General features: G+C 36.1%; 2 protein-coding genes across 2 annotated transcripts; both read left to right on the plus strand.

The window, feature by feature from the left end:
- The first annotated feature begins 965 nt into the window (after positions 1–965).
- LOC107916587 (APO protein 1, chloroplastic) lies at positions 966–4,264 on the plus strand. Its single transcript, XM_041074861.1, has 5 exons — positions 966–1,143; positions 2,053–2,108; positions 2,282–2,355; positions 2,706–3,073; positions 3,185–4,264. The coding sequence occupies exons 2-5, from the start codon at positions 2,057–2,059 to the stop codon at positions 4,023–4,025; spliced, it is 1,335 nt and encodes a 444-aa protein (XP_040930795.1). The 5' UTR covers positions 966–1,143; positions 2,053–2,056; the 3' UTR covers positions 4,026–4,264.
- A 460-nt stretch (positions 4,265–4,724) lies between these two features.
- LOC107917628 (cytochrome b561 and DOMON domain-containing protein At5g48750) lies at positions 4,725–5,872 on the plus strand. Its single transcript, XM_041077712.1, has 3 exons — positions 4,725–5,379; positions 5,474–5,600; positions 5,695–5,872. Exons 1-3 carry the CDS (start codon positions 4,725–4,727, stop codon positions 5,870–5,872), a joined length of 960 nt encoding a protein of 319 aa, XP_040933646.1.
- The last annotated feature ends 4,380 nt before the right edge of the window (positions 5,873–10,252 follow it).

Raw genomic sequence — 10,252 nt, forward strand, 5'->3', positions numbered from 1 at the left:
CAATCATAAATGTCCAATAAGATCGAAGCTTTTGGCATCCCAAGGAAATATCAGTTGTAACCTAGTCAGCATCATCATTCCCTAATAAAATTCATAATACAGTTGATTCATAGTCCCCCTTCCCCCCAAGTCCCTTGGTGAAACCCATTTTTTAGCCATGGAAGAACTGAGAATTCAAGAAAGGGATCATGTTGTCAATGGTGATCAACAACATGAATTTGATATCAGAAACAATCCAAACTCACAAACTATATCTGATGTGTTAAAATGTTGTTTAATCAAATTGTTGGTAGATGGTATGGATATGGTGTTGAAGGATGCAAAATCAAGGAAAATCAATGGCCTTAATTCTTCATTAGAGGAATTTAGTTTCCATTGTAAGGATTCATACAAACATGAACATGTCAATATTTCTATAGGGGGCTATACTGAATTCCTCATGAATTTTCTTACTTTTCTTCCAGTTCTATGATCAAATTGGTCGGGTTTCAATTTAATCTTTTAGTCACCTTTTTCACATTCCCAATATGGTTTTCTTACTTTGCTTTCATGTCTTTGATGTTTCCATTACATGCTGTAAAGAAAATCATTGAGAAAATTGTTCACAATGTTGAATTAAACTAACAAAACTGTTAAAGCCAAAGCAATGAACTTGGCAACTAAGTTCATTTCAGCTCTAAACTTGAAAAATGTAAAAGTTTCATAAGGTGGCATTTTATTTTAAAATAATTTTATGTGATGACAGGGTACAATCTCATAGTGTTGCATCATGAGAAATCTTGATGGAATCCAAGTTTAGGGACCAAAATATACTTAGTTTCCAAATTCAGGTAGCAAAGAGAAAAAAAAAAGATACAAGTACGAAAGTGAATTTAATTACTAAGTTCGGGGAGTGAAAGTTATATTAATCCTTTTTTTAACCCAAACAAAAAGATTCTCCAGCAACTGGAAAAGCTCAAGTTTTGCTCTTCAAAGCCCAATTTCAAAGCCCACCCGTCCTACTGTTGCTTGAAAATTGGAAATTGGTTGTGGGGGTTTTTGCAGGAACCCAGAAATTTGAGCTGATTTTTTTTCCCTTCTTTTTTGAGGTGATATTTTGTAAGGCTACCTTACTGATAGACAGTAGCAGCTTCAAACTTCTAGGTAAGCTTTTCTCTTACTAATCTTTCTTTTCAGCTAACTTTCTCGGATTTGGGTTTTCTTTTATTCTTGTTTAATCATGGAGTTCATATTTTTGTTTATTATCTATCTGGCTTTTTTATAGAACCACTTATTTATTTTTATTTCCATTGAATTGGTTTTGGTTTAATACTTTCAGAGTATTTTCCCCTTTGATTTTCTTTCTTAGAATGGTAGTTTAGTAAGATACTTTCAGAGAAGGTTCTGCTTTGTTGGGAAGATGTGAAAGGGTAATAAAGATTGAAAATTTGTTAGTCCAATTGATTAACCAACAAAGTAGGAAAGTGATTACGAAATTTAACCATTGGATTGACAAAGTTTCCATTTTTACCTCTTTAATGGAGAAAAATGGGAGATATGGTGTTAGCTAACATGATGATTTGTATTGATTGTAAAATCACTGCATTAGTTACTGCAATTGTTAGGGATAGGTAAGTAGAGTAAATAAATAATGTTTGGAGGGATGATAATGGAGTGGAGGGAAAAGAGAAGGAAAAGAAGGATTTTTTTTCTTTTCAGTCCAAGAGATGGAAAATGGAAGAAAATAAAAGATTTTTGAGGGTAAAATCATAAATAAATTGAAAAGGTCAATGATTGTTTTCTTTTCCACTGGCTTCCTGTTAATGGAAGGGTTAAATTTTGATGGAGCTGAATGGTGCAAAAGCTATCGATTCCCATTACATTGGCCAGCCCTGTTTTTATTTCTGAAAGAGAGAATGGGTTCTGAAATGATTTTCATAATAACATTGATAAATTATTGATTTTAGGCGTCTTTCTTTTTGCATCTTTGATTTTCTTCATGCAGAAAATATTCATGTTTTTCCCATTCATTGACATTTTCCCCCATTTCTTTGGTTTGCCTTTTTTCCTCAGATCAATGCTCCAGACACTATCGACAGCATCATCATTATGGAATCCATCTCAGAGGAGTGAGTCACTTATCTTCCCCTTTTGTTTCCTTCTGACTCCAATATGAAAGAACAAACTTAACTTCACAATTAATACTGAATTACATCAATGTAATGCAAATTAGACACCACAAAACATATCTGAAAGGAAATATAAGAAAAGTTTATGTACTTGTATGACCTCCACTTTGCAGGTGCATGTTTAGAAATCGTGGAATTTCAGAGGTCTCAATTATCATCTCTGAGTCCGTGTCCTTTTTATTTGAAGGTGAACATTCTTTCTGTCAATTCCTATTTCTTTCTTATTTGATTTCCTCTATATGTGATCTTGAAAGTGATTTCCTCTATTTGTGGATTCCTTTATTTTGTATGAATACTTTCAAATTCCGTAAACAATCAAGTTAGTGGCAAACAAATTAGTCCATACGTCAAATAGATGCTCTACATTTACATTTTTATGACATTCTTCCCTATCTTGTGGTTATGTTACATGAGACATAACATTTTGTTGATGATACTTAACCATAGATGATAGGCAAGAATTCTCAAGAATGCTTCAATTTCTTTTCTCACTGATGCCGGTATTCTAGAGTAATATTTGTTCCCTTCTATATGCAGTTTGGGAGCAAATCAGTTCAGAAAGGTAGGGCACTTGTTTCAGGAACTTTTCCATATGCCTGTCAGAGGCCTAAACAGTACCCTGCCGGCAAGAAGCCAGGGGAATATCCCCAAAATATGGATCTTCCACCAGTACTGCCTAAGAAAAAGAAGAAACCCTATCCTATTCCTTTCAAAGAGATCCAGAAAGCTGCGAGGAAGGATAAGAAACTTGCTGAGAGGGGTATAGAGAAGCCACTTCAGCCTCCTAAAAATGGATTACTTGTTCCTGAACTTATTCCTGTCGCATACGAGGTGTTAGATGCATGGAAACTTTTGATTAAAGGTCTTGCACAGCTTTTGTATGTCATTCCTGTTTACGGTTGCAGGTACTCGTATTATAGTTTTAGTTTCGATGTTTCTATTGTCTTGTTTTGAGCTCTGCATGTTTTGAATGGTGTTGGTATCTTCAAATATTCACTTATTTTAGTTCTACGCAGTGAGTGCTCTGAAGTTCATGTGGCTCATAGTGGTCATAATATTCAGGATTGCAAAGGTCCAAGTAGCTCAAAGCGCCGTGGTTTACATTCATGGGTGAAAGGTTCTATCAATGACATTCTTATCCCCATAGAATCATATCACCTTTATGATCCTTTTGGCCGGCGCATCAAGCATGAAACACGGTTCGACTATGACAGGATTCCTGCTGTTGTAGAGCTATGCATCCAAGCCGGTGTGGACATCCCAGAGTACCCTTCACGACGAAGAACCAATCCCATCAGAATGATTGGAAAGAAAATAATCGATCGTGGCGGATACGTTGAGGAGCCTAAGCCATGGCGTGCAGTGGATCCATCCTCTTCCTCAATTATAGATCTCGACACATGTGGAGCTTGCGAGCGATTTCCACCGCCCTCACCCGAAGATGTACCCATCATTGCACAGGAAACAATGAATGCACATGAGACAGTTCAAACAGGTGTTACGAAGTTGATGAAGAAGTACACGGTGAAGGCATGTGGATATTGCTCGGAAGTCCATGTAGGGCCATGGGGTCACAATGCTAAACTTTGCGGAGAATTTAAGCACCAGTGGAGGGACGGGAAGCATGGTTGGCAGGATGCCACGGTCAGTGAAGTTTTCCCACCAAATTATGTGTGGCATGTTCAAGACCCAAAGGGACCTCCCATGAGAAGTGCATTGAAGAGATATTATGGCAAGGCTCCTGCTGTGGTTGAACTTTGCATGCAAGCTGGAGCTCAAGTACCTCGCAGATATAAACCTATGATGAGGCTTGACATTATAGTCCCTGAAAGTGAGGAGGCCAGCTTAGTTGCATGATCTTCAGATTTATTGATAATCCATTTTTGGTGCGTTGTATCTTTTAACTTTGTATAATTTGTTCATATTCTTATTCCAATGTACCTAACCAAAGATGAAGAAGCCATATTCATTACTTCATTTTTAGAGGCAGGACCTTGGCCTCGGTTTAGTAAAATTGTCTTTCAACTCCCCTAAAATTTGTAAAGCTAATAAAATGGTAAAATTTGTGCTCTGGTCCCCAAAAATTTGCAATTCAATGGATTTGCCCATTTGGGTTATTGAATTACTCCATTTTCAACACCAGATTGTCAGTGTTGTAATTGATAGAGGCAAATTTTAATGGTTTAAGGAACCTAATTAAACTCAAAGAATGATTCAATGAACCTATGTGATGGCTTGATGGTTACGAGTATTCACCGCCGTAAATGTAGTTTGGGTTTGAGTTACACTAATTACGTATGTCGTTTGGGTTTTGTCTTGTTATTATAATTCACCAAAAAAAATTGATATTCAATTTGATCCTATTTAAAGTAAAAATAATTGAAGAGTTTAAATTATATTAGGAAATTATTATAATCAATATAATTTTTTTAAATAAATTAGTTCTTTTCTCAAAAAGAAGAGAATTACTCCACCGACTATGAACGCTTAAATAAACCCGAAGAGTTAGAGCAATTAACTACAGAACCCTTCGTCTCAATTCATACATTATCTCCGATGGCTTCTAAATCCTTCTCCTTTGCCTTCCTTTTTCTCTTTTTCTTGTGCACCTTCGCCGCCGCTGAACCTTGCGACAACAACCGATTTCGTGGAGGCAAAACCTTTGACTCTTGCATCGACTTACCCTCCTTGAATTGCTTACTTCATTGGAATTTCCATTCATTGACTCAAACCGTCGATGTTGCCTTGAGGCGAAACAGTGTTGATCAAAAAACAAGATGGATGTCATGGGCTATTAATCCTCACTCGAAAGGCATGGTGGGTTCACAAGCTTTGGTTGCCTTTCAAAAAGATGATGGAACTATGGTAGCTTATACTTCATCTATAACAAGCTATGCAACTCAGCTTCAAAAGGGTGACCTTAGTTTCCCCGTTAATGGAGTTTCCTCGATTCCTGAAGGTAACGAGATGATCATGTTTGCAACTTTGGCATTGCCTGCAAACACTACAACCGTGAACCACCTTTGGCAAGAAGGACCCTTAGCTGGAAATTTCCCTAGGATGCACCCTTTGTCTGGTCCCAATATGGGTTCAATGGGGACCTTGGATTTTCTCGCAGGCAAGCTTGTTGTAGACAAAAACAGGTTCAAGAAACCAATGGAAGATAGTTCATGGAATTTTATGCACATTAGGATGGGGTTTTCTAATGCCTGTTGGAGCTTTAATAGCAAGGCATGGGAAGCAATGGCCAGGCACTGCTTGGTTTCGTGCTCATGTTTTTTTTCAATGCTCGGCTTTTTTGATAGGTTTAGCTGGTGGGATCATTGGTGTTTTGCTTTGGCTTGGGGCACTTGGAGCAAGAATTGGAAGAGGAATCCATCAATATATAGGGATTACCCTTCTTGGTCTCGGTGCAATTCAAGGGATCGTTGGGTATTGCAGGCCACATAAAGAAGATAAGAATTAAGAAGAGAGTCTACTTCAATATTTTTCATTGCTCATTGGGATATGGTACCATTGGCTTAAGCATTGCGAATGTATTCTTGGGGTTTCATATGGTACATTTGATGATCAAGACTTGGCCTCAAGTGACATACATTGCTGCAATCTCATTGCTGGGAACCATTGCTCTTATTTTAGAAGGAGTCGGTTGTTGGAGGAGGAACACCGTGCGACGTGAAATAGCCGCCGAGGAAACACTTTAAGCTTTCACCTTTGTTTCTTTTTGAGGTTTTTGTGTTCCATTTTAGTTATTCTTTAAGATCATTTTTTTGGCTACATAAGTGTATGGTTTATTATATGCTTTGAAGCATTTGTAACTATTTGTTGGAACTTGGAAGTTTAAAGGTTTTGGAATTTATTTGGTTTTTTTTTTAAGTTACTGTCGGATTTTATAATTCAAATAAAAAATAAATTAGTGCAAATATTGTTTTAGTCTCTATTAATTTTGAAAATAAATAATTTAACATCTTTCAACAAAAATACAAAAAAAAAACTAGTCATTAATATTATACAAAAATAAATAAATATATAAACACATGATATTAAAGACTAGTCTTTAATGAAAACGAGAAAACCTAATATCTCAAATATTTCATGATAAATTATTTTAAAATTTATTTTATATAATCCTAATTAAATTTTTTTTCAAAAATGATAATTCACTAATTTTTTTTTAAATTACATGTTAAAGACTTTTATATGCTTATGAAATAATTTAATTCAAAAAATATTTTCATTTCATACAACAAAGTATAAACAAATTTTGACATATAAATTTATAAAAATAATATATTTGAAAAAAAAAAGAGCAAGCTCTTATAAATTATTAAGAGCATTATGCTATAAATACGAGAGCTTAGGTTTGATCCTAAGCAACTTCATTTCCTTCCCCGTATTATTAAAAAAGAAATTTTTTTATATAATTTTTATCATTTATCATTATATAAAATTGACACATCTAATTACACATGTAGTTATTAATTAATAAAAAACAGATGAATGATTTACAATCAATTAATTTTAGACTATAAAATCTCCATCATGTTAGAGTAGTTGAAAGAAAGTTAGTTTTTAGTAGCAGTTAGTTTGTTAAAACTGTACAGCCACTCTATAAATGCATGTATTAGTACTATGAATAAACAATCTTGAAATTCCTTATCGTTCTCTTTACTGTAACTCTAGTATCTTTAGTATAGTTCAACATGGTATCAGTGAGCCAGGTTCATCTGGGTTGGTAGATTCATGAGTCTCCCGTCGAGTCTGTTTGCAGTCCAGTCTGCTGATCCCATGACAATGTCCGGTTTTGCTGATGGTATTGTTGACAGTCGGTTCTTCTCCACCAAGCGAATCAGTGTTCTCCTTGATGATTCCAACTATCTTTTATGGCGGTAGCAGGTTCTCTTGGCTATTAAAACTTACAAGCTTCAACGGTTTCTTGATATCAACACTGTTCCGCCATCTCAAGCAGTTCCAGGAGAGGATGGTGTGTCTCAAGAAAATGTTGAGTTCACTCATTTGAACAGCAAGATGTCGCCATTGCTTCTTGGCTTTTGTCCTCGGTGAGTCAATCTGTTTTACCTCACCTTATTGGCTTTGATACAAGTGCTCAAATTTGGAATGCCATTGTGTCTCTCTATGGAAGTAAAACTACATCTCGACTGATGTTTTATCATCGAGCGCTACATTCACAACGCAAGGGGGATCTTCCTATGAAAGAGTTCTTGATGAAAATTAAGTCCTATTGTGACAATCTTGCCAGCTGTGGAGAGATTATCAGTGACCGTGAACATGTCACTGCAATCCTCAATGGGCTACCCTCAGAGTATGAGTCTGTCATCTCAATTATAGTGGCTAGCCAACTTTCCTACAGTGTTCAGAATGTCACCACCATGTTAATAGATACTGAAGCTCGACAGCAAGCTATAATGACTGAGGTACCTGCCTCAGCCAATTTAGTCTCTTAGCAAGTATCAGACTCAGATAGCAACAGTCGTCCTTTATCATATCGACCTTCCACTACTCAAGTTTGCGGGCGTGGTCGTTTTTCTGGTGGTCGTGTTTAGTGCCAGTTGTGTAGGAAACTAGGACACCTTGTTGACCGTTGTTACCATCGGTTTGATGCTTCATACAAAAGCACAGGCTACAGGCCTCCACCGCAAGCGAATATGTGTGTTTATTGTCCTGGCTCATCTCCCTAGATGCAGCCCTCTGTGCCTATGATGCCTTCTATGATGCCTGCACCTTGGCCACCTTCACCAGGCTGGTCTTATCAAGTAGCACCTCCACCATCTTGAACAAATTCGTTTATGAGCAATCCTTTACAACCTGCTAATGCATCTCCTTCTATTGCCCCACCGTCTAATGCTTATCTTGGCACAGCTGAAATAGTCGGTGACAACACTTGGTATCCTGACTCTGGGGCCACTCATCATCTTACTCACTCGGCCTCTAATCTTGGAGAAAGTTCTTCTCAAAGTGGACCAGGTAATGTCTATGCTGGCAATGGTAATACCCTACCTATACTATGTTCTGGTCAATCCTCTTTGCTTACTAGATCACGGCCATTGTATATGAAATCTCTATTATTTGCCCCTGGAATAACCAAAAACCTGCTCTCTGTGTCTAAATTTACACGAGATAATCAGGTCATGTTTGAGTTCCTGCCTACACAATGTCAAATGCAGGACTTGAAAACCAAAGAGGTGCTCCTTCATGGCTCGGTGCATCATGGGTTTTACAAGTTGCATTTAAAAGCTGCTGCAGAACGTGATCAAGTTCCATCCAATGCTCATTGCTTCACTGCTAGTATCCGTGCTCCTCTAAGTGTGTGGCACTCTAGGTTAGGACACCCTTGTAAGAGTGTTCTGCTCAAAGCTTTACAAAGTTGTAATATGCTAATTGATGTCAATAAAGAAGATTTTGCATGTGTTGCGTGTCACCTTGGCAAGGAACATAAGCTTCCCTTCTCCAATTCAGTATCTGCATATTCTGCCCCTCTGCAGCTAGTAGTAGCAAATGTCAAGGACCAGCTTCGATAACCTCAAATGGGTTTCGGTATTATGTAGCCTTCACAGATGTTTACACTCGGTACACGTGGGTCTATTTTTTTGCATAGGAAATCTGAGGTTCTTACTATTTTTCCTCAATTTCATAAACAGGCTGAAAGAGTGCTTGGGGTGTCTCTTCGTGTAACATCTCGAAATAGGGCCTAAATGGAATAGTGGTTGCGAAACCACAAATTTGAGATAGAAAAGTTTATTTCGATTAATTTTTATGGTTTACCAAGCAATTAGATACATGTCTTAGAGTATTGATAAGAAATTTTATAGATTGCATGTTTGATTTGCCTATTAAGGCTTATTTGCAGAAGTTGCTGTAACAGCCCGATTTAGGGCCTAAACGGAACGATGGTTTTAAAACCAAGAATTTGAAGTTGAAAATTTATTCCGATTAAGTTTTAAGGTTTATTTATTGATTAAAATATTGTGTAAAAATATCGTTAAGTAATTTTACTGATAAAGTGCTTAATTGGACTTTTAGGACTAAATTGCAAAAGTTGCAAAATATGTGTTCTAATTCATAAGTACTTGATTGAAATGGGGGTTTAAAGAGGAGATCCTTAAATAGTAATTAGACCATTATATTTAGTTTGGACAAAAATGGGCATAAATAGGACAAAATTTTAAAGAAAGGCCTTAAGGGCATTTTAGTCATTTGGTAATTAAAAGAAATAAAAAGGGAAAATAAAGCCAAAATTGACTCATCTTTTTCATGGAGGCCGAAATTAGAATGGGGGAAGCCATGGCTAGGGTTTTCAAGCTTTCCAAGCTCAATAGTAAGTCTGTTCTAGCCCCTTTTTTCAAGTTCTTTACGATTTTGGAATCCCAGTAACTTGATTAAGCTTATTCTAGCAATAATTTAAGCTAGGGTTCATATTTGAAAAAATACCCATAGGTGAAATGTGTTTATTTTGATGTTTTATGGTAGAATATGAAGGCTGAAATTATGTTAAACAACTTTTGCTAAGCGGTTTTAAGCAAAAATGAGTAAAACGGCTTAATCGGTAAAAGTTATTATTGTTCATAACTATGTGTTAGAGTGAGAATTTGATGTTTTCATAGAAGGGAAAAATGATCACCATGTCATAAAACATAAGAATAAGGGATGAATTTTAATTCTCGAGTCTAGGGGAAAAAGTGTAAATATGCAAAAGTTCAACGGCAAAATTGTAATTTTTCCAAAGTTTGAGTTAAGGACTGTTTTGAATAGTACATTAATTAAATAAGCAAAATATGATGTTTTAGATCCCGAAAAATGAGATTTGAATCTAGAATGGGAGAAAAATCGAAAATCAGGAAAGTTGGTAAAATGGCCGTTTTAGTATCGAGGTAAGTTCATATGTATAATAAGCATTAATTTATGCATGTTTCAATGTAAAATTGATATATTTACTATGATTGTCGAGGTGTTGAAAGTAAGTATAATTATGATGATTTAAATGTTCAATATTAATTCGACATGAAAATGAGAAAGTATGTAAGTTTGTATGTAAATAATACATTATCTTTATTATGTTTTTGTAT

Source organism: Gossypium hirsutum, chromosome A01 (genome assembly GCF_007990345.1).
Source record: "Gossypium hirsutum isolate 1008001.06 chromosome A01, Gossypium_hirsutum_v2.1, whole genome shotgun sequence".
In the NCBI taxonomy this organism is placed as follows: Eukaryota; Viridiplantae; Streptophyta; class Magnoliopsida; order Malvales; family Malvaceae; genus Gossypium; species Gossypium hirsutum.

Coding starts and splice junctions, on each gene's coding strand:
- LOC107916587 (XM_041074861.1), top strand. CDS start 2,057: ATGCTCCAGACACTATCGACAGCATCATCATTATGGAATCCATCTCAG. Junction 2,356..2,705: donor CGTGTCCTTTTTATTTGAAG/GTGAACATTCTT, acceptor TTCTATATGCAG/TTTGGGAGCAAATCAGTTCA. Junction 3,074..3,184: donor ATTCCTGTTTACGGTTGCAG/GTACTCGTATTA, acceptor AGTTCTACGCAG/TGAGTGCTCTGAAGTTCATG.
- LOC107917628 (XM_041077712.1), top strand. CDS start 4,725: ATGGCTTCTAAATCCTTCTCCTTTGCCTTCCTTTTTCTCTTTTTCTTG. Junction 5,380..5,473: donor GATGGGGTTTTCTAATGCCT/GTTGGAGCTTTA, acceptor CTTTTTTGATAG/GTTTAGCTGGTGGGATCATT. Junction 5,601..5,694: donor GCAATTCAAGGGATCGTTGG/GTATTGCAGGCC, acceptor CATTGGCTTAAG/CATTGCGAATGTATTCTTGG.